The sequence below is a fragment of the Rhea pennata genome, chromosome 5 (assembly GCF_028389875.1).
Source record: "Rhea pennata isolate bPtePen1 chromosome 5, bPtePen1.pri, whole genome shotgun sequence".
Classification (NCBI taxonomy): domain Eukaryota; kingdom Metazoa; phylum Chordata; class Aves; order Rheiformes; family Rheidae; genus Rhea; species Rhea pennata.
This window is the reverse complement of record NC_084667.1, coordinates 52,986,774-53,009,362: the sequence shown is the minus strand read 5'-3', so window position 1 is coordinate 53,009,362 and position 22,589 is coordinate 52,986,774. Positions and strand designations below refer to the sequence as shown.

Genomic DNA, 22,589 nt, shown 5'->3' with positions numbered 1-22,589 from the left:
AGGAAGAGGTGTTGGCCATACAGGACAGCTTCTGGGCCATCTGGCTGCCCTAACTAAAGATTGTACCAAGATTCCCCAATTGCTTTGAGAGAACAGAAAAAAATGAAATAACTATTTTGGAAACCTGTTTGGATACATACATTGAACCTGCCAAGCTTTTCAGATCTCTGCTTTAGAGTTTTTCTCTGCCCTAGAAGTCCAGCCTGCTTTTCAGGCACTTAGCATCATTAAATCATAGTTTTAATATTTCTCTTCACCTTCTATCCCTTTCTCTTCACCCTTTAGAAAACAACAGTTTACTTCTAAAATTATTCAAAAGAGATTGTCTTTTGGATGTCCATGTCTAGAATGCAGACAAAAAAAACCCTCCGGTTTCTTCACAGATAACATCACTACCCAGCCATATAAAGCGCATTTCTGTAGCCGTATAAAGTAGGCTTCACCAAGTATTTGTCAGATGAAAAAAAGAAGGCACAGGAGCTGAGTGACTTGTTGAAGTGCCACAGGCTGATTTGAATTGCGAGCATAAATCTTTGTTTTCACACATAATGGATATGCAGGTGGTGCTTGTACCTCAGTAACATCACCAGCCCTGGCCCTCCTGCAGCTCCTTGTCGCTTTAGAAGTGCAAAGCTGAAAGGTGACAGTGGAGGGGATTGTTTGCCCGTAAGCTTTCCTCCTCCAACAGTGGTTGTGAGGGACTCAGCTGACTTTACTGCTGCTGGCATTCCCTTAGGAATATGCCTGACATGAAAAAGTGAGGCAATCTGCATATGATCCTAGTGCATCTTTTAATACTCTCTGAGATTCAGTAGAGTATTTTTCTTCTCTCTCCTAAAAAGTATTAGCGGTATTATGAAATTACTAGGTCTTATCCAGAGACCACTTTTCCTGTGCAGTCAATCAGTGAACAGCTCTGCAGAATAAATTTTTTTAAAAAAATTACCTCCAAGCCAGCAGTGATCAATAGGTTTCTTTTAAGGCCTCCAAATAGCATCGTATCAGCTGAGTGCCTGTATAGCAGGCAGTTTATTTTTAGATAGTGTTAGAAATGAGTTAGAAAACAAATTCAGGATTGTGCAAGGTTAGTCTCATGCCACAGCATCCTGTGGTGCATTGGGCAAGCACCCTCACTCGTCACACGGGCACTTGGCTACTCAGACTGTAACTCCTGTAATGCAGGGATGGAGGAATTTAGCTTCTTCAAAATACATGAAAATGTCAGGTTCCCAGTAAATTGTCATCACTAATCTGAACAGGGCGTAATTGAAGCTGTATTGCCTAGAAAGACTTTCTGCCCAGAGTAATTGTGTACATAGCTAACCCCTGTGAAGAGTGATGCCTCTGCCAGCTAGTTCTTCCTGTCTCTCCTCTTTATTACTGTTAGGTGTTGTGAACAATGTTCCAGTCCCTTTTCCCAGTCGTTCTGTGACAAATCTCCCAGTGGAGGGCAGGGGGGGGTTTCTGCACCTCAGCCTGCTGTGCACTGCTGTTTGCAGCCATTGCCTTGGACCTGCAGTGACAGGAGGAATGATCAATCTCTACGGCATACTGTATATTGGCTGTTCATATATACTGCAAATTTATGTAGATGCAGTGTTATTCAGAACTTGCATAATGGCCATGCCATCTCTAATAATGACAAGCCAAAGAAAATTCACCTGGAGTCAGAAATGATGGATTATTCGCAGATTCCAGCAGGTTAGTATTAGTTTAGCTCTGGCCAAACTGCGTTGTGCCTTCTCTCACCAGGATGGTTTAAGATAAATGCCATGGCCATGAAGAGCTGTGTCCATTTCAAGCCAGGAGTTTGAAGGTCTGCAGTGTCCTATGCTCAGCCTCTTTGCTCTATGTGAAAAGCAATGGAGGAGTAGGAAGGGGAAAGGCACCTCTTGTATTAAAAAACTGAAGTCACCACTAAGCAACATTTATTGCATGTCTAGAGCTCTGGGAATTCTGAATTTGAGGCTTCTTGCCTAAGGACACAATATCCCAAGCAAGATGGGAGACAACCGAAACATTACAACTCTATCCTTCCCTTGCACCACAGGCAGAGCTGGCTGGTGTGATGGAGTAGCAACACCAATCAAGAAGGGGGTCTGGTGGGACAGGAGGGTCTTCTCACCAGGTGGATATGAGGAAACCATTTTTCACAGTTCAAGCACTGAAATGCTGGGACAGGCCCCCTTTGAGGCAGTGGGGTCTCCAACCTTGGAGACCTGCAGCACTGCAAGGCCAAGGTGCTGAGCTCCCTGAGCTGCTGGCCCTGCTTTGAGCTGGGCATAGGACAGCTCAGGGGTCCCTGCCCACCTGGATCGCACCATGAGCTCATGGAAAAAGGAAAAGCTTCAAAGTACAGATTGGTGACTGATGTATGATCCTGTTGAAAGCTCTTTGACCTGACCTGCCTGAGCAATTATTTCAGTCAATCATTGCCAGATTGTGTTACTGGGCACAAAGTGGCATTAAGGCAGCTCCTTGCATGAAGGAGTCACTCAGGCTGTTTGTGTTTCTTCTTTGCTGAAGTTGCTGGGTTCAACAGGTCTCCCTTCCTCTTTCTCACATTGGGATCCTTTCCAAGCAAGTAAATGAGTGCTTATTTCACAACGGCTCTGTGGGAACGAGGGCTTGAGGAGGCCTTGGCCAAATTGCACAACCTTCCATGGTCAAAGTCTCCTGGAATGTGCTCATCTGCTGATGGCTCATGTGAGGACCAGTGCATGAGTCACCACCTGGCCACCTTGACTAAGCGGAGGGCGCAGATCACTAGACCGAGCCACTTCCTACTCGCCTGCTCTACAGAGGCAGCTGGCAGGGTCAGGAACCGTGGGACAGAGCAAGTAAAAAAAAAAAAAAAAATCCCATGGAGCATTCAAAACCAAATGTTTCAATCCCACATTTATCCTCTTTTCTCACCGCTTGAAATCTCAGGCACCAACCAAAGTGGCACAGGCCCTGAAGGCACCCAGAGGAGCCCTGGCTGGCGCTACTGCCAGCAGTGCTGGTCTGGTCTGCGTGCCCAAGGCTGGTCTTGCAGAGAAGGTGCCCTGCAGCTCAGCCTGAGGCTGGAGTCCAGCCTTTGCTCGGAAGCCCTCTGCGTCCCTCTGCCAGCAGGCAGGAGTTGCAGCCTGTTGATTGATGAGCATGGCCTCCCTCGAGCAAGAGCTGCATGTTGATGGATGGGGACACCACACTGCCAGCCCACCAGCCCTGCCATTGATCTGTTCTCCTCCCTTGGAACAGCAGGGCTGTGTGCAGGGGTGCGAGCAGCTGCCTTTGCTGTGTGCAGGGAGCATTGCTGCCCCCGTAACATGTTGTGGTTGCAGATGTGCTCCCTCAGAGTCTGGCTGCAGAGCCAAGCAGCAGCCAGGGCTCTCTGAGGAGGCCAATAGGTGCAGTGAGAGGGAGTTCAGGTAACAACATTCATCCAGCTCCTGCCCCACCAAGTGACCCGAGATGCTCCTTTGGGCCTGAGGAAGGGACACACTGAGCTTTTTCAGCAGTCTGCACACTAGGGACTAAGAGTTTGCCATGTTCACCCAAACAACAGCACATTTACTCTAGAAAAGCTATTGTGGCATGACCCCTGCGCAGACAGTCCCGTTGCAGTTCCTGAGTCCCACCGCAAGAGTCAGCCCGGAGAAGCAGCAGCCATCATAGTCCTGGAGTCACTGGGCCTCTGGGATCCCATCACTGAGGTTGTTTCCCAGCTTGTATTCTTTGAAATGGGGTGGCTGTAGTAGAGTGCTGAAGGAGCAGAGTCTCCTGCTAACGTCAGGCCAGGGTGATTTGACACCTCTGGCTGTATTTAGCCAGGGTTACCTTGTGCAGTGCTGCACTTTGACTGGGGCTTGCTTTGCCCGTCCTTTCGCCTGCTACCAGGCAGACATCCAGCAAGCTTGGCACACACACACAGTGTGGATACATACCTACCTGGAAAGACCAAAGAGGTGTAGGCTTAGCCAGGCTATTGATAGTAGTTCATATAATGTGGTCAAACAGACCAGGTGGCCCATAGACCTCAAGAAAGCCCCTCTCTGCAGCACAGGAATTTCTTTCCAAGCAGCTCTCTGCCAGGCATTGTAGCTTGGTTGCTGTGAGTAATCTCACTGAGTTCAGTAGGAGCCATGGCAACCTTTGCAAATCAAATCACAGCTCTGCAGGTCTAATGCCAAATGAAAATGTGCACCACATTTTGCATGTGTTGTTTGATAGTCTTTGTAAAAGATCTTGATTTATCTTCTTCCTTTTTCTTTATTGAGCAGTTCTTCAGCATTTTTTGAAAAGCAGGCTCCTCCACAGCAATTCAGGTGACACCTTTACAGTTCGTTCTATGATATGTAGGTCTGATTTTAGGACTAGGCTTTGGTAAATTTTAATCTGAATCCCTTTGGATTGCAGTGATTTAGCATTGACCTTGTTTCCACATGCTCCACTGCCCGACCATATCATCCACTGTCTTTCTGCTTGCCTAAAGTCTGCCTGCTGATGAAGGGTTTCCCAAACACTGCAAGAAGACAGAGCTCTTCACTTAGTAAATCTGTTGCTTGATGCTGCCAGGTCCAAAGTCTGGTTGCTCTCCAGAAATATCCGGAAGATCAATCCTAGCTTCCTTCATTGCATGTTTCTAATTTAGCCTGATCCCCATCAGATTACTTCAGGCTCATTAACTGTGAACATCATGGCACAGAGTCTGCTCAGGCCATTTGACAGACACGCAAAACTTTGCTCCTGGGACTTAAAATATCTTGTAGTTAAGGGCAACTAAAAGGCACAGGCTCATAATTTCGACATGATGTGCCTGTATGGGCAGCATCAGCTCTGCCTGTGGGAGGTGAGGTAGGGAGCTCCCTGGAGCCCTGGTCCCAGGGGGGACAGCCAGCCAGCGGGTGGGAGGTGTGGTACCCTGGAAGCTAAGGGTCTGTGCTGCAACAAAAGATTCCGCTTCCAACCTCTAGTCCTGAAAATCTAATCTAGCCCCGAAAAATCTGTTTCATATTTCATAAAATGCATATCTGAACTGATACAATTTATTCTGTGGGAAATTTAAGTTTGCAGTGAGTGAAGGACTGAAAGCAGAAGTAGAAAAAACAAGAAGAGAATCTGCAATCTCTGCCTGCAACAGCCTGGATTTATTAAAGTGGGACTTGGTGGGACTTGTGGGTATGAAAACACTAAAGAAAATGACATATGGTTAAAAAGAGAAGGGTGTTTAATTCTAGCCCTTTTGACCATCAAATTTTAACCGAGGTTGCTACAATGGACAAATTATTAAATTCTTCACAAACAGTTATTTAAAAATAATTTCACCATAGGAAACATGGAAATAAATATACAATTCACCAGACACAATCATACAACAAATTTGATTAAAACTATTGTACATGTAAAATTGATGGTGAAGATTTTCAATCTTTTAGAAGAAAAATACAGAGATGAAAATGCCTGTGCTACTAGATTTCAGTGACAAACAAATGGCAGAAAATGGTTTCTTAGTGAACGTACAGGATCAGCTTGCATGGTCTGTAATTACGTGGATTTCAAAGGCAATTATATTTCAAATAGGAAGACAGAGATGGAGTTCTGCTCAGGGTGGCAATCCCATGCCACTGAATACATCAGCCAAGACTCACTTTATTCAAACTGGGCGAACAGAGATATTGTAAGGCATAAACACTATTTCTTACCTCCAAACAGTATTGAGAGTGTGTGCAAACCTTCCACAGGCCTTGTGCACAGAGGTGATTCACACCCACCGTAGTTTATTATGGTAAAAGTCTGCTTTTCCTCAAGTCCCATGGATTAGTTCTCCACTGTCTACTTATAGTCTATCAAGTCAATTGGTTGCTGTAGGGAGGTTCTGAGGTTTGACACTTCAAGTTTTCCAAAGTATGAATGTTCTCCTGAATGCTCCTTTAATTTCTGAACTTGAATTCTGCTGAGAAATGCCTTGCACTCAGACAGCATCTACAATTAGCACAAATATCTGCCCTCTGTCGAAGGCCAAGCTCCAGAGACCACCTGAGATCTGGAGACACCAGAGGATCTCATGGGATAACCAAGAGCCCTTCACAGCATACACAGCACAAGAGCAGCACTGCCCTTAGAGAAAGTCTGACTCCCTGACAACAGGAAGGGGTGGCTTTTTATGGTCTATTGGTTTATAAATAAAGTGGAAATCTTTCTTGGTTTCACTTTTCAGCAGGGAGGCTTTGATACGGTGAGGGAGGGCATCCTTGTCCAGCTGCAACCACTGGTCATCAACATAGACAAAGAGTCTGTAGTCCTTAGGTTGGGAGACATCAAACTTCTCTGCACACTGCTGGCTCAGCTGCTCAGCTGTGGTGTCCTTCCGGGAGGCCAGTGTCCTTGACTGAGCACCAATCTCCAGAAAGGATATAGAGATGAAATCCTGAAAAGAGACATGAGGATAGATCTTGCAGTAAATACACTGGCTTAAGGACCCAAAGAGGCAAAATTCAGCCCAAAGCTCTAGCTGCCTAGAGCCCCTATACCCTCCCAAAGACTCTCCCAAATATCATCCTTCAGTGCCCCAAATATCTTCTCAGCCCCTTCTGAATATGAGCTCTGAATCAGCAAATACTTGAACAAACGCTTAACCAAATAATTAACCCTGGCAAAGGCACAGGATTAAAGGTCATTATATGTGTAAACTTTTTGTTGATTTTAGTAAATTTTTTTGTGTGCAGTCTACCACAGTTCCTTCTCTCGACAGCTCCTGAAGAATTAAGATGCAAAGAAGTAACAGACCAGAATAATATGTCAAAAACCTCGAAGATCTTAAACCTCCACAGCTCACAGAAACAGGAAAGGATTGGCAGTATAGTGACTCTTATAACACCATTGTCACTCAAGCAGCATCTTGAGAGCCTGTCCTCCAAACCTTCTTCTGTCAGTAAGGAAACAGCAGAAGAACTTTTGCTGAGGAGACTGATTTACTCATATCTTGCTTCAGACAGTGACAACAGTGTGGCCAACTTTTCCCTTGCCCAACTCGTGAGGAGCAGAATCTATAGGGCCTTTGGCCATGCGGGGACCCACAAGTTTAATTGATACCTATGAGGTTTAAAACAATCCCAGCCCTTCCTGTCAGAAAATCCTCAGGTTTCCCAGCAGAAATGGGAAAGCTGTGGCCCCTGGAATTGCATATGACTGGGCAGGGCCTTACTCCCTCAAACTGGACAAAAGGGACTGATTAAAAGATATAACTTTGCCAAATACATGGACTAAGGTTTCCCAAACCGCATGTGTAGAGTATCGCTGCAGATGAGGAAGGCCATCGCCATCTCCACCCCCTGCCGCACACCTGAAGTCCCTCCAAAGCCCACTCTCTGCTGTAGGTGTTGCCCCATACCTTCTGCCCTACATCTTGCTGCATTGCCCATTCTCTGGCTTCAAGCTACCTCCTCCCTCCAAACTGGTCTCCAGTATTATTCCCTCCAGCACTTACTTCCTCCTCTCCTCTCCTCTCCAACTCAATACCTCTGTGCCTGGGTCACCCTTGCCTTGCCCCTGCCCCTGCATCCTGCCCAGGATGAATGGCCCAGCCATGGTAGCAGTGATCTATGAGCAGGGCAGTTGCAAGGTGTGCAAGGAGACACCGAATATATCAGCAGGTTAATTACCTCCTGTGGACCTGAGTGTCTGTGACATTACCGATCGTTCGAATGAATGAAAAACGGCCCTCACGCTGCTGGAGGCTGTGAGAATCTCGAAATGTGGCATTCGCTTGCCCTGTTATACTCCACACTAGGTACTTGCTGTGAGCTAGTGCCATGGCAGCATATGGGACTGGATGGATATTTGATGTGGTCCCATCCACCATTCACATGTTCTGAGATCATCAGGGACTGCTTTGACTGCAATATAGAAAGTAAATTAAACCCCGCGTTTCCATTGGGGTGCATGGGCTGTGTCTCAAACTCAAGAGGTTTTCTGGTGCCTTTCCCCTTGGCGTTCATAATTTTCAGTTTTGCATCGTGAAGGCTTTACAAATTCTGGGATTTGGCCTTTGCTGCCTCCCTGTGGGCGAAAATTTTATCGCAGGACACAGGGCTGGCAGGACACCCCGAGGCTGGCTAGTCCTGCCTCCAGGTTGGGCGAGGCCCTCACCGTGGCCAGAGGTGCAGAGCGTCCATCCCTGCTCGGGAAACTCTCACCCTGGAGCATGGGAGGTCTTCACTGGGCCACTCACAGCGCAGGCCTCAATGCTAACCAGCCCTTGCTGGGGCTGCCCCGGCTGCTGGACAGAAGCCAAGCTTAAACCTGCCAGAAGATGCTTGTCTGAGATGTCTCAGGTTCCTCCTGTGGCTTGATGCCATCCATCCTCTGCCCCTCCACAGCCTGCTCATGTGTCCTTAGCTTAGCCCACAACTTCCCCTGGACCAACGGTCATGGAGGACAGGGGACTCCTTGTCTCCATGTCACAGCTCTTAGTATGCCTCCTTCGAGAGTGAACACAGAAATGACTCTACAGTCATGTTTGAAATGATACACTTATGACAGTAGTTCAAGACTTCAAAATAAATTTTGTAAGTGATAAATATTTCAAATGAGGGTTTTTCTGAGGATTTGGAAATCTTGCACAGTATGTACTATTGCTTTTTAATAGTGATTTGTGTTAATTTTAATTTAAATAATAATAGTATTTAAAATGTGTAAGTATGGAAATACCATGTTCATTTTCCAGGCTTTTTCTCTAGGAACCAATGCCAAATACCTGCACAGATGAGCGGGAAGCCTGGGCCTTGTTCAGCGTCCTCCGTCTCTCCCAGCGGTGGATGGAGTCCTGCACCTCCACGCTCAGCTGCCGAGTGACAGTTATTTTGTCGTAGTTCTTGATGTGCTCCAGGGCCCCGTAGGTGGTTGTTAAATAATAGGAACCTATGAAAAGAGAAGAGAGTCTAGTATCGACATCACACCTGCACGGGCACTTCACTTCCACTTCCGTCCCGCCTGCTCGTGCTCGTGAAGTGGCAGCAAGCTGTCTAACACGAGGGCTGTGAGCTCTGCTGGACCATCTCTACCTCACTGTAGGAAGCACAGGGGGGCTCCACTATTCACACAAGAGGAACAAGAACCAGTGTCCTTCCTCCTGTTCCAGTTCAAAGCTATGTCAGCTGCCCCAGACTGCTGAGGTTGTTGGTGCCGTAGGAGTAAATACCGAACTAAGGTAAACTAATATAAAAATTGCTTCATAGATAAATGCAAACTGCCACCTTTGATCACAGGTGATTTATTCTTTTGGGCATGGACACCTTTTTGTGTTTAATTGGACCAGTGAGGTAGGGTGCTATCCTGTAATTTGGGCTCCTGGGCAGTCCCATAATGGAAAGAGACAGTAGCAATCATAGTATACTCTGTACACAGCACAAGGCTTGAAGTCATCTCCTCCGATTTCAGCTACATTACCAAAATGTGAAGAGTCCAGGACTCTGTGGACTAAGCACCTTTGAAGGACAGCTCAGACCTGTCAGGACAATTCACCTTCTGATCCCACCATCTCTATTGACTAGACTGGAAGCCCAGATGTTCAGCTGGAACTAATCCCCTAAGTATGACTGTTTAAAGTTAAGTAGGATAAACCTGGGCATGAATAATTCAGAAAAACAGGATGTAAAACAGTGAAACCCCCAAAACCAGTCGTTTCTACCCAGGAACTTCTTGACCGTCACTGTGTTGGCTGCAACAGCTAATAAACCCCAGTGGCAACAGCCAGGGAGGTAGCTGGACCATTTTCCATACAAGAACAGGCTTCACCAACAGAGCTAAAAGATGAACCCTATTAAGAGGACAGAGTTGAATATAAGGAACCTGCTGCTTCAATTACTGAGCAGCTCAGTGTCCAGGCCTCTTTGCCACCTTAGGACCGCCCAGCAGCAGGGTGCCAGGCCAGGCACCCACATCCCAGTCCACAGCCTTCAGCCTGGTAACGCTGCCCTGGTTTCTGCTGGACAGCTGTCAACTTAATGCAAAGTGACCATTCTCCAGACTGCCTTCTTGGCCCAGCCCCCTTGCAGAGTGAGATGCTTGAGAGACTTGTGCTGGGGTCTCCTTTGGACTAGGGTAAAAGATTTGGGTCGAAGAGCAGCAGGGTGGCTTCCCACCTGGGGGAGAGGGGGCATCAGGTGGCCACTCGAGCTCTGAGCAGAGCTGGGGGACAGGCCTCGGTGGCGGCTGGCACTGCCCAAGTCACCCAGCATCTGGGTCTGGGGTGCTGCCCCGCACCCTCTTGCTGCCTTCCTCGCTCTGCTCAGGAGTCAGGGAAAAAAAGAGAGGGAAAAAAAAGCCAAAGAAAACAGAGGAAAAAATAAAATATTGCCTTGGAGCTGAGTGGCACTGCTTGTTGGTAACAAGCTTCGCAGGAGTTATGATTGCCTGTAGATGGCACTTGCACACCATGCAACCCTCCCGCTGGCGCTGAGCGTAGCCTCAGCGCTTCCTCTGCTTTTCAAGGCTTCACCATCATTACCACTGGTTGCGTGAGTGGTGGCTACAAAACATTCTATTTTAGAGTAATATTGTTACACCACTGTTTATTTTAAATGTTGATCTAACTCAGGAGAGACAAAGGTGTCACCATTTGACTTTCTGACTTGGAGTGACCCGTTAAGGACCACAACCACAAGAATTATCCCATAGATGCAGAGGATTGAGAGGATCTCTGAAAATACTGATCCCCTCCTTTTCTTTACTGCCTCCCACAAAGTACTACCGAGAACAGGCTTGTAGGTGCCACTTCTCTCTTCTCGAATACCACTGCCACCTTTGCTGTCCTGTCGTGCAGTATTACTCCTGCTCTGGCAGACTCACAAGGTGCTCGTGATCAGACCTGCCTCTTCCTGTATCATTGCTCTCAGAGTTCAGGGAGGAAGATCATCCAGTCCCCAAAACATGAATTAATAACATTTTCTTAAGAACAAATTTTAAGAACTCCCACTTTGCAGAATCTTCATTTCTGTACATTAATTCCCTATCACCTGTCCTTGCCTTTGCCCCTGTAGTCAACATGGCTGTTGTTATTAAAATTAATTCAAAGTAAATTCTTCATCTTGGGGGCAAATTTAAATGATTATTTATATGGACTAGACCCTAATTTCACAGTTTCCCACTTCTGCTTTCCTTTTTTCCTTTTATTTCTGTGTCTTTTATCAATTAACTTTGAAAGGCACAGCTCAAGCTGATTTTTGACTGTTCCCATTTTAGCCCTACAATTTGTGATCCTAGAGTTTTCTTCATTCAGCCAGTCTGCCCCCCCCCCCCCCCCCCATTTCCTGTATCTGCATTTATTCCCCGTCTCCTTCCTGAAGTGGTTATTCATCTAGTTTGATCTGGAACTTCCTCATAATTTTCCTCCTCTTTGATTGGAATATAAGCTGGTATCTTTGACTTGAACTTCCCAGCCAGCTTCACCTTCAATACCCTGAACTCCTCTATCCAGCTGACCTCAGCAACCAGCTTGTTATCGTATGCCCTTTTGAAATCAAGAACCTGTGAGCAGCATAGTTACTGAAAACAGCAAAATGCTATTTTTAGCCTAATGCTTTTTCTGTTAATATTTTTTCATCAGAAAATATAACTTGCTAATAGAAATGTACTGCTACTGGTCATCCTGTGCTCTGCTCTGTGCTGAATAGACAAACTCTTATTAACAGCCTTACATCTCCATTTAAAATAAATAGCATTAGTTTGCTATTGTTCATCCAGTACTCCTTTCTACAGCCTCAGTACTTACTAAAACCAAGCCTAAAACAAAATCTATTTTGTTGGTTTGGCAGCTATTTGATTAAAAAAAAAAATGATTTGTGTTCCTAATTCAGAGCGCATAGCCCTGTTACTGTTAGTACTACTTGCTTCCCAGGCTATATCTGAGAAGCAAAAGGTCTAAATTTCCCTGTGGTATTTACCTCTTTAATAACATAGCTCTTTATTCACATCTGAACCCAACAGTCCTCTCTAACCCTACTTTCCTTTCTCTGCCTCACTGTTCACAGTCCAGTAGAGGACATTGTCAATGGGCCACTTTATTTACTCAAATATAAGCCACGGGAATGACGTATGGCCCCAAGCATACAATAAAGTTTAAGAAATGTGTTATTTTCTTGTTGCAATGAGCAAGTGCTGGCACAATAGATTGCAGCAGTTCAGTTTTGGAAAAAGGCCTCAACTTTTCAGCCTTCAGGCTAAGGAACACTAGATGTCCCTGTATAGATTACTAACACAGCAAATCGATTCTCATTTGTGCTTGGTTCTTGCCTTTCTAGCTGATATCTGGGGGCACTGATGGCTGCTCAGCACTATTAAAAACATTTAAATCATTTAACAATCGTATTAGAGCCTCAGTTTTGAAAAGGTTGGCTGAAGCCACAAAGCCTAGCCGGAGACCTTCTCCCCATACTTTCACAAACACTGAAGCAAAGTAAATAATAATTTCCAAACAGAATATCCCAGATGTTCTCTATTATCTCCAAAACACTGTACTCTACCTTCCCCTAGCTGCAAAGCAGGGTCCATGAGCTCCATCATGTACTCCACATTCAGAAGGACTTCAGCCAAGTTGCTGCGGGCCAACACATACATGAGCACGGGGAGGAAGTCATCTGCACCGTATGGCTTCCCTGAACAAAAGAAACAGAGAGTGTTCCCAGTAAACTCACCACAAAGGCATGTTCCCACTCAACAGTTAGGGCTTCTCACCCACCATGTCCTGAACAGACTTTGGTTTACACTATCTGAAGAGTTAAAGCTCAAACGTAGCAGTGAAAAATATCCTGAAAAGTGGAAAAGTAGTTCACAAAAGATAAGTAAACTTCTTTCAAGCCCAAAATACAAACTTGAAAATTCTTACTGGGCTCTATTTTTGTCATTATTAGCTGGAAAAATGTAGTCATCATAGATTGTAGACAAAGGACAAAACTGGAAGGGTGCAAAAGCTGGATGCTGTCAGTTAGACTCTGATTTGATACTGCCATCAGAAGTGCAATTCAGGTTTGCAAGACTAAGATAAAAGCTGTCTACCTGAGCTAAGGGTATTTATTCTCTTAAGTCTGCTCTATGTGGGGGACAGAAGAGTAAAAAAGGAATTTGAGACAGTGTTTTTTACAACTGAGGACTTCTGTGGTTGTTTTCCTGCATGTTCCTAATTAAACTGGTCTCCTAAGGGATGGGATTTAAGGGGAAGCATCTTTCCAGTTGTGGTGTCTAGATGAGAAAACAAAAAGCCTTTCACATTTAGAATAGGACTAGCTTTTGGACTGGTGTGTAGCAGGTGCTACAGGAACAAACCTGGTGACCTCAAAATTTCCTATACTTAAAACATTCAGATCAGCAAGGCCAACAAACAGATATTATATACTATCTGCAAAAGCTCTTTAGGATCCCTGAGGACAAAAAAGCATATATGTTAACAGTCATCATTATAAATATCAATACTGCTTAAAACAGAATTGAAATAAAAGTTCCACCACACAAACTACAAAAAAACACACAGTCAGCTTTTCTTATTTGAAAGATGCTGTCACATAAATACGAGTATGATGCTTTCACTTTCTACCAATATGTCACAAATTCATCATGGACAACATATAATACTAAGTTACTTAACAGGCTTATCTTCTCAACACTCAGGAATGAACCTTCTTCTTAACTCAGACCCAGACTATTTTCATTCTGAATGTTCTCATCTATGCATTAGGATGTATTGGCTTCACTGGTTTGGAACTGACTATGAATGTCTCACTTGAGAACTGTCTGCTTAGCCCCAAAAATCACAGTTATCCCTGATGTAACTTCAGTGAAATTACGCCCTGGTCATTTTTGGCCCATAGTCCACATGCCCTTCCACAGCATGGAATAAATTTCCCGTTTCTCAGATGTTCCCACTGACTTATTTCAAATCTTTGCCATGAGTCAGCTTTCCTTATTTATCATTCACAGTTGATGTGGATTCTCTACTGGCAAAGAAAGATATTCTTCTGAAGCCTCAAATAAGCATGAGCTTAGTCCCTGAATAAAAAAAATAAAGTGAGGTATTAGATTAAACCCAGTAATATATCCAGTGAACAGAGAGTTGATCCAGCTAAAACAAAGTGTTGAAGGTTGAGAGATTTTCAGAGCTATAGTTCAGTCCAGTTCTAACAGAGTCAGCATACACCACAACACAATTTGTTTAACGAAGCTGGATTAATGCTTTCAGTTCTGTTCGTTCTTCTACGGCTGTCTTTAGAGACAGCCTTAAGTCTTCGACCAAACTGTAAGAAGACTCTACTGTTTCATGCACATCTGGCTGGACGTTTTGTCTGTCCTTTGTTTCCTTGGCTTACATCTCTGTGAAAGATTCAGTTGGCTGGAGCGTCCAATTCATATCACATATATGAAAATAATACAAGCAGCTTAGTGTTACAGCTATTTAAAATTATATAGTAAAAAAAAAAAAAAAAAGGACTCAACTGAGACATGAAAACATACTAGAAAAGCTGCACAGAGAAAACCCCTACTTTTATCTGCTTTTCACCAGATTAAATCAGAACTAACATCCCTGATGCCAATAGAGTTACTTTTGTACAAAACTAGTGTAAGAGAAGATGAAGGCAAGTACCAAAGAGTTTGCTAGGCTCATATTTTCCCTTCCACTCATTTTTTTTTCTTTATCGTGCGGTAGTTACTGAGCTGAGCGGCATGAATTGGGTGCTCCTTATTTCTTGAAAGTCAAGGGATTTACAGTGAAGCACCAATAGCAGAGTTTTCTCTTCCCTACTGCTTTTTTTAATGACCAGTCCATCTTGTGTCTGCTAGGGCATCCAAGCAAGTTGCCAATTCATGGCATGAATTCCTATCCTCTGGGAAAAAATCTGCTCTTTTCTAAAGAGATCATCAACCAGTCAGTGGTCTGACCAACCAATAGCAGGGGAAACAGTGACTTGGAATCAAAAAATTCAGTGTCCTAAGGCATCAACCCCGAGCACCAATGAACATGAATGTTAGAGGGCACTTTTCCAGTACTCTTACAGAATCTCTTTATTTCTCTCTTATTGGCTAAAAGTGGTTGTATTTACAAGTAGGCATTGAGTCAATTATTTTTAACTGCTATCTCATTTCCATAAGCTGATTTAGCTACTCACCAGCCCTTGTTATAAACTTTTGTCAACTTTAAGATTTCATAGAAATATTAATGGAAAACTATTTCTGTAGTCCCAGCTGTTTATACGCCTTAATTACAAAAATCTGATATATAGTTTCCTTTTGATTAATAAACTCAAAGCAGGGGTGTTTGACTGTAATAATAGAAAGTGTGCTCATTCCCCATATGCTATATATGCTCATAACCTGCATAAATTACTAGACTTCATTTTAACCCACTTGTGGGAATATGAAGCCTTGCTGCCTACATCTACAGATAAAATTGAAGTCAGCAGGAGCTGTAGGTGTCAACAAGAGAAAAGCAGAGCCAGTGATTAAGGATCTAGTTCTGATTTTAGACATGACTTCATGTGTTGCCACAAGCTTCCAGTGCTGCCTAGGGCAGGTCACACTTGGGTATGCTGTGTCTGTCTGTGGAGCACTTATTGTAGACATCTCAATGGCTTCTCTCTACTGCCTGTGCATGGAGCCAAGGTTGGGTGCACAGGAGGGCAGGGAGTTTGAACCTCTTCTTCTTCTCCTTACCTTGAATGTCACAGTGGGCACATGGACTATCTTAGGCACGTACAGGCTGAGCACAGCCCTGAGATGCTCTATATGGGATAACGGGCACTGTGAGAAGACAAACTAAAAATCATCAGTGGCTCAAATACCAGCAAACTCTAGGGAGGGAGGCACAAAAGTGTACGTAAATGAGGACACCTGGCCTCCCTGACAAGTCAGTGCTGCTTGGCATCCCACAGGCCCCATGCATCCTGCACCTCAACGGCAGCAGGTCACCGTCAGCACTGACAGGGGCTTGCCTGCTGACTGCAGCAGGGCTCTACCCTCAGGCTGCTGCCTCCTCAGCTCCGCTTTCACTCTGGGTCAAAGACAAGTCCTCAGACCTGGTTTCTATCTCTGTCTGTGGTATCTCGGAGAGGGGTATGTTTGCAGCTGGCAGAGTTAAATTAAGTCCTGGCCTTGCCAGCAGTCGCTGTGACACTAGGACAGAGCTTGCTTGTTCAAGGTGGTGTTGTCCTACTCCAAATCTGACTTGCTTGCTTTATTTTCCCCCACCTCCCAGTAACAGGAAACATTTATTTCGTAAATATCCATAAGAAGCTTAAAATAAGCCTTCTCTTCTGCCACAAGCCCATCCTATTACGTTTATAGCAAAGCAAGTACAACATCAGCTTCTGGCTGGGGTGCAGCACTTCAATGGAAAGGGTATTAATTAAATATGATTTAAAGCAACTGGAATTCTGCCCAAGCCTCCATAAAGAAATTAGAACCTGTTTTAGCACGTTCATTTTTCTTCTCCCTCCATATTCTCCTGGATATTCTGACAACCATCAGTGATAATACATCGCACTTTGTTCTAATATTTACCAAGCATTGGAAGGATGCCTAGCATCAGCTCTCCAGGAAAGCTACATTTTCGTCAAAGTTATTGATGGGAAAACTGAGGCACATAAAAGTCAACTGAGATTTGTCCAAGATCATAAGAAAAAATTGTGACCATCTTTCTACTGACTAGCATTTTGCTATCTGTTGTCCATCCCGTACTACCTTTGCAGGGTTTGATTTACGGCATAGTTGAAATAGGAGAGTTAATATGTGTGGGCAGCATGAATCCCTTTCAAAAGCATATGTTCTACAGACCAGAGGAACCTATTCCCCTTGAAAAAATTGAAGTGGCTCTTTAATTAAAATATAGCAATTGCACTAGCCAAAAGAAAGAGATAATCTCTAATCTATCAGGCCTCATTAATAGTAAATCAAATACAGATCTCCTCCTCCTAAAGATAACAAATCGTGACGGTCATGTATAGCTTTATTTTCCTTTTCAAAAGTGAGAGATGACAATGAGCAGTGCAGTGGAATTGTTCTGATTCAGTTTAAAGAGCTTCTAGCATTGGTTCAACACTGACTACTGATGTATTGGAGGCCAGTTCCCTTCACATAGACTCAGCTAATCCACTCAAGATACACTGCTTCATGTCCATGCCTTTGTCAAATGCAGAGCCATATAGGGGTGTGTCAGGGCAACTCGTATCCATCTACGGCAGATGATAAAATTAATCCTAAAAACTAGAAAGAGAAATATTCCAGTGTAATGTATATTCTAATTATCCTCTTCTTCAAAAAGCAGACTATGCTATGCAAAACAATTCCACAGAAATCATTAAATCAGACATTTTAGGGTCACCGTATGGGTCACTCATCTAGCCAAGCTCCCCACTAATGCACAACTATCTTTGAACTATATACTCCAGTTCTCTGGGGAGTTCAAAGATATACAAAGGATGCAACTTCACAACCTTGACTATTCCACAAGGTAAAAAGTGTTGCAGTTAGGAAATTGTTCATCTGTTCATTCTTCTTCAATGACCTCAGAAAGAGGTCTCTCCATCTTTCACATCTCCACCTTACGCTTAAGGCATTTCCATGTCATTCTCAGTTGTGGATTGATCAAGCTCAACCCATTTTTGTCTCTCAGCATTTTTCGTAAACTCATCCCTACAGTTCTTCCACCTTCTGCAGAGCAGCAGCTCCCAAGTAGCAGTCTCACCAATGCCAGGATACAGCACACAACAATTTCATGTTGCTAATTTTCTCCTTGCTTATCACTCTGCAGATCTCACTTGAATTTTTTGACAAAGAGAAAAGCAGAGATTCTAATTCTAATCTTATCATCTAAATTTTAATCTAATTCTAATCTAACCCCTTTCACTGTTTGTCTGAGGACAGGTATACCTGGAAGATAAAACAATAAACATTTTTTTTCTGCAAAGGATTACAGTATTTCTATACAAATGAGATACCTGGTCTAATTGCACACACAATTCCCCCTGCGTGTGCAGGAACAGCTGGAAAGTTAGGAGCTTCATAGCTCTATATAAGTCCTGTCCTACTTTTTCTAGTGCACAAAACAAAATAATTCTGGCCTGTTTTCAACAGAGTCCAAACTTTCCTTCTCCTATTCTTTTTTCACACTAGCCACTCCTGGTATTTTTAGCTGCAGATTACTTATTTTTAGGTTGTAGTTTACATTCTTGGAGGCATTATGATGCTGTTACTTAAGTTTGCACAGGTCTTGGAAAAACTTGGTGAGACCCTGCAGTGCTATCACAATTGTCCTATGAGAAGGATTCATTCCACTAGTGCCGCTGCCTACACTACACATGTGAATATCTGAACTGGTACCCCTAAATTCCTTTTATAGTCAACAATGAACTAGTCGATACCGTCAATGGCATTTAAGGCATGAGTCATCTTGCCCCAAGACAGACACCTGCATGTAGTCAGATGAATTTACTGAAATCCCTTGACTAAATTGTCATCGTATATAAAGAGAAACTAGACAAGATGCCCATCTGCAGCCATCTACAGCTAGTTATAACTGTAAAAGTGTCCTGCTTCAACATACACACTGCAGTTGTACTCAAAGGACTGTTAGGGAAAAAGGTGCATTGACTATGACTGTGAACTGACCTTCCTGATTCCTTGTGATGCATCAGAGCCACAAGCTGATTGCCTTCCACTTGATGGAAAAATGTTTAAACCAGCTGAGGATCTGACCCATGCAACTTATAGTCTAGGTATCAGGAGTTCAACCGTAGTAAATTTATTAGGCAGATTTTGTTATGTAATATGAACTGCAAACTTGTATTAAATCAGAGAATTTAAACTTTCTTAAAATACAGGATATACAGAGACAGTTAAGGCTGACTTCAGTTTCACAACTCAACAGTAGAAAGATAAGAACTACCACGGGGACAGATGTTCCTGTCTGAGTCTATCCCTAGTTTTAAAGAAAACTTAGAACCTGTCAGGACACCCTAGCTTAAGAAGGACTGGTGCTAGATATCTCTCAATACCTTAACATTTGAAAAATTATGTTTTGCAGGAGATCTGAAATAAAACTTGGTTTGGTGGTATTCACACTTTGCTTTGAGATATAAGGCCATGTTCCCAGGTCAGTTTGTCCAGCAGTCAGCACAAAGGGGAGAAAGACCTGGCTTGAGCTGCCACCTAGCAAGTTAAACCAGACAGCATAAGTAGTTATCATGTTACTGAACAGATTTTTTTTTTTTTTTGACAGAGGTTGACTGATTTTAGTCCTTTGACATAGGAGATAATTAATTTTGTAATCCATCTGCTCTGATCTTGGAAGAGGCGGGAACTAATTCAGTGGTGAGAAAAAGGAGCTAAAAGAAGAACAGACAATTACACAGGAAACAGAGCATGGCCTGTGCTCTTCCTGTGTAAAGAAGTGTGTGCTGCCTCGAGGCTGGCTGAAAGCAAAAGGGGCACTCGGTTGCTGCTTTTGAGATGGGGAGAGGGCAGAGAGAATTCCTACTCTGTAAAATCGGGTCTGAGCAGCTTGCAGCATGCTGGTCTAACTAGCACCAGTCAGGAAATCTCTGTCAGAAAGAAAATTTAAGTTTTCTAAATGTTTTTCTCTGCCAGGTGGAATATCAAAATGATTAAGTGATCTGGGGACAGTTCATTCTGTTAAGGAGGTTTTACACATTTCATTTCTAACCAGATCTACAAAACTCATTTTAATGAATTTCCTTTTGAGTGTACTGTCTTCCAGGAGTTATACTACAGCATTCCTCTCCCTTAGCCTCTTTCTTGGATTCAGTTCTCTAAATACCAGGCCAGCTTCCTTCCGACTGTGCTCTGATGTGCATCACGCATCATCTATACTGGCCAGGCAATCAGATCCACAGGGGAGAATTCAGCTTCAAAGCTATAATCCTCTTGAATCATTACCTCAACTAGAGAAAAAAGCTGAGATGACCAAAATGAAGTGCTTTAGTTAGCACAGCAAGCCATAATGAAATTGTCTGATTTCATGAATATCAATCTGTTAAAGCATTTAGACATTTTTGAATTATTTCTCTGACCTCTATTTTCTGTTCCATAAAATGAAATGAATTCAGTAGGAATGCTGTACCTGGGTTCCCCTGAGCCATGGAGTCATAGATGAGCTTGCAGGACTTCAGCAAGATGGCAATCTTCTTTTCTGGAGAGTAGGCCTTGTGCATGGTCGTGAACTTGTGAAGGATTTTTTCCAGTACAACAGTTTCAGGCACACTGGTCGTGACACCTAGGTCAGTAGTAGTTGTGTTTTGTATCACGAGTTGGTTCTCTTTCAGCTGCTGTAAAGATCCATCTTTGCTGTGGATTTCTTTTAAATAAGAATCAATGGCTTCTTTTAAAGGTTTCAGGACGCATTTGTACAAAGCTGACTCAGCAATCACATCTACACAGAGAAAGCAAGGACAAAAGTCCATGGCAGATAATCAACACAAACGCAAGTAAAACTCCTGAAAAGAAGATGTGATTTTTTTAATGTACTATCGCATACCTGAGTGCAGTTACATCCCAGAAAGCAGACATTTCACTACCAAGGCTCAAGACTGACATCAGTGCACAGTCTCTGCCACTGGAGCCACAGGGAAGCTCCTGATACCAACTGCCCAACTCTTAGCTGACCAGTGAGTTACCATCAGGCAAGCCAACTCTGGGAAGAGATGAGGAATCGACAGCTCTGCACTTACGGATGCCCAGATGGGCGCCCTATTTGAGATGCTTACTTTGGGATCAGCTTAACTACATCCTCAAAGTGCACCTTTCTGTCCACTAACCAAAAAGGGAGGTGTCGCCACTACCTGAGTGTCAACATCTGCTCAGAAGCCTCTTATCCTTACTGCCCAAGCAACACTAACTTAGTAACATGTAAGTCACTTCTTATGCCACCTGCGGATGAGGAAATGGTCTGTGTGGGTTGAATTTTTGCTTAATATTTACTAGGAGACAAAACGAAGCATGAGAGACTAGGAAGCTGCCTTTTGTCTGTCTGCTTCTGTTGCTTGAAACCTAAAAACCAGAAGCAGAGCCAGTCAACCACAGTGGGAATCTCCATCATCCACAGTAAAAGGCAGTCCTCTCCTAACCTGGCTGGGCCATATCGTTCTGTGAAGTAGCGAGAGATTGAGCTAACCAAGCATGTCTGCGTGAAGGTGGGTGAATCCTTTCATATACAGAGCTCTACAGAGCAGAACAAGCAGACAACTTCTTTCTGCCTCCACTCCACCTTCTCTAATTAATATTTCCTCTGTGCTGACATCCCTTTCTGTTTCCAAGAAAGGAGTTACTGGAACAGAAATTGTGGGTGTTACATGAGACACATGAAAAGGGAAGTTGTAGCTCCCTCTCCTGGCTATGGCAAGTGGCCAGCAGCAGGTCTGTACCTCTGGGGAGGTTGCAGGGTTATCTGAAGGCTTGACTGGGTGAGAAAGGAGGTCAGAACAGTCTGCTGAGACTAACATCTAGGTTCCTCTGGATCCTGGCTCTCCACTTAGCTAAGTCTCAGTCTGCAGCTACTGGAGCTGCAGGTTCTCCTGGAAACCCTTGTCACATCTTTCCTGGGAACCAGTCCTTGGATCTTTTCCTCTCATAAGCAGTGAAAATGCATGTCTGGCCTTCATCCAAAAGAAATAAATACCTGATAAGCGCAAGGAGGGCTCCTACCTCTCCCGGGCTGGTGCCCAACAAGGCACAAGATGGGATAACACTAGCTGCCAGTCACCATCCATGGTGGCAAATCCCAATCTTTACATGAGAGATCTTTTGGAAAAGGGGGTTCTCTCCACTTTTGACAGCTCTCTGCCACTCATTTCTTGCCACCGAAGCCGCGAAGGCTATGACTTATCCATACACACAGACTGGGGAAAATATTAGGGCAGTATGCTAAGGAAGATATATCTGAGCCAAGACACCAGTGCTATTTCTGACTAAGAGAGACAAAAGCAGAGGAGGTCAAAGCAGCAGAGTACCATATTAATGCAGTTATACTTCTGCTGGAACCCACACTATCGTTGGCAATGTTCTATGTTGTGTTTTCTAGCTCCCAGTTTGCTTAGAGGCAGCTTAGGAAATCTCATACCTAGCTCTGCATTGGTTGCCAGGTCCTCCAGAAACAGTTGCAAGTCGAATGAGTGCATGAGTACCTGCGTGCCTGTTTTTATCTATATTGCTTTGCACAGGATAAAGATTTTGCAGTTCTCTGTATGCTCCCTCATGAATTTATGTTAACCTTAGTAAGGAGGGAATTGGCACATTACTGCCCCACAGAATACTGAATGAAAAGCAACGAAACACCCCAAACCAACAAAAAGATTATTTCTTCTTCTCCAAAGCAAGCTATGTCTGAAGGAGAGAGAAGCAATGCTACATTTTGGACCCAGCAGTGATGTTGCAGCAGGTTGCTCTTCCACCTTCTTTGGAGCTGAGGAGCACAGACTGTGATCAAATGATTCCTCCAACCTGCCATTCAAAAATACTGTAGCCTTGTCCCTCCTTGTGAGGGACTAGCCCCTGAACTGGCTGCCACATTAAGGAGAAAGCTCTCCTTCATCATTGCAGAGCGCCGA

The 22,589-nt window shown here is 44.0% G+C and overlaps 1 protein-coding gene across 1 annotated transcript in view; it reads right to left on the bottom strand.

Moving 5' to 3' along the window:
- Positions 1-5,111: 5,111 nt before the first annotated feature.
- Positions 5,112-22,589, bottom strand: part of LOC134141462 (ras and Rab interactor 3-like) — a 175,471-nt gene continuing 157,993 nt past the window's right edge. The window contains exons 25-28 of the mRNA XM_062577693.1: positions 20,108-20,416; positions 12,507-12,638; positions 8,741-8,904; positions 5,112-6,412 (exon numbers count right to left, since the gene is read on the bottom strand). Coding sequence (XP_062433677.1) covers positions 6,104-6,412; positions 8,741-8,904; positions 12,507-12,638; positions 20,108-20,416 — 914 coding nt within the window. The 3' untranslated portion in view covers positions 5,112-6,103. The remainder of the gene's footprint in view (positions 6,413-8,740; positions 8,905-12,506; positions 12,639-20,107; positions 20,417-22,589) is intronic.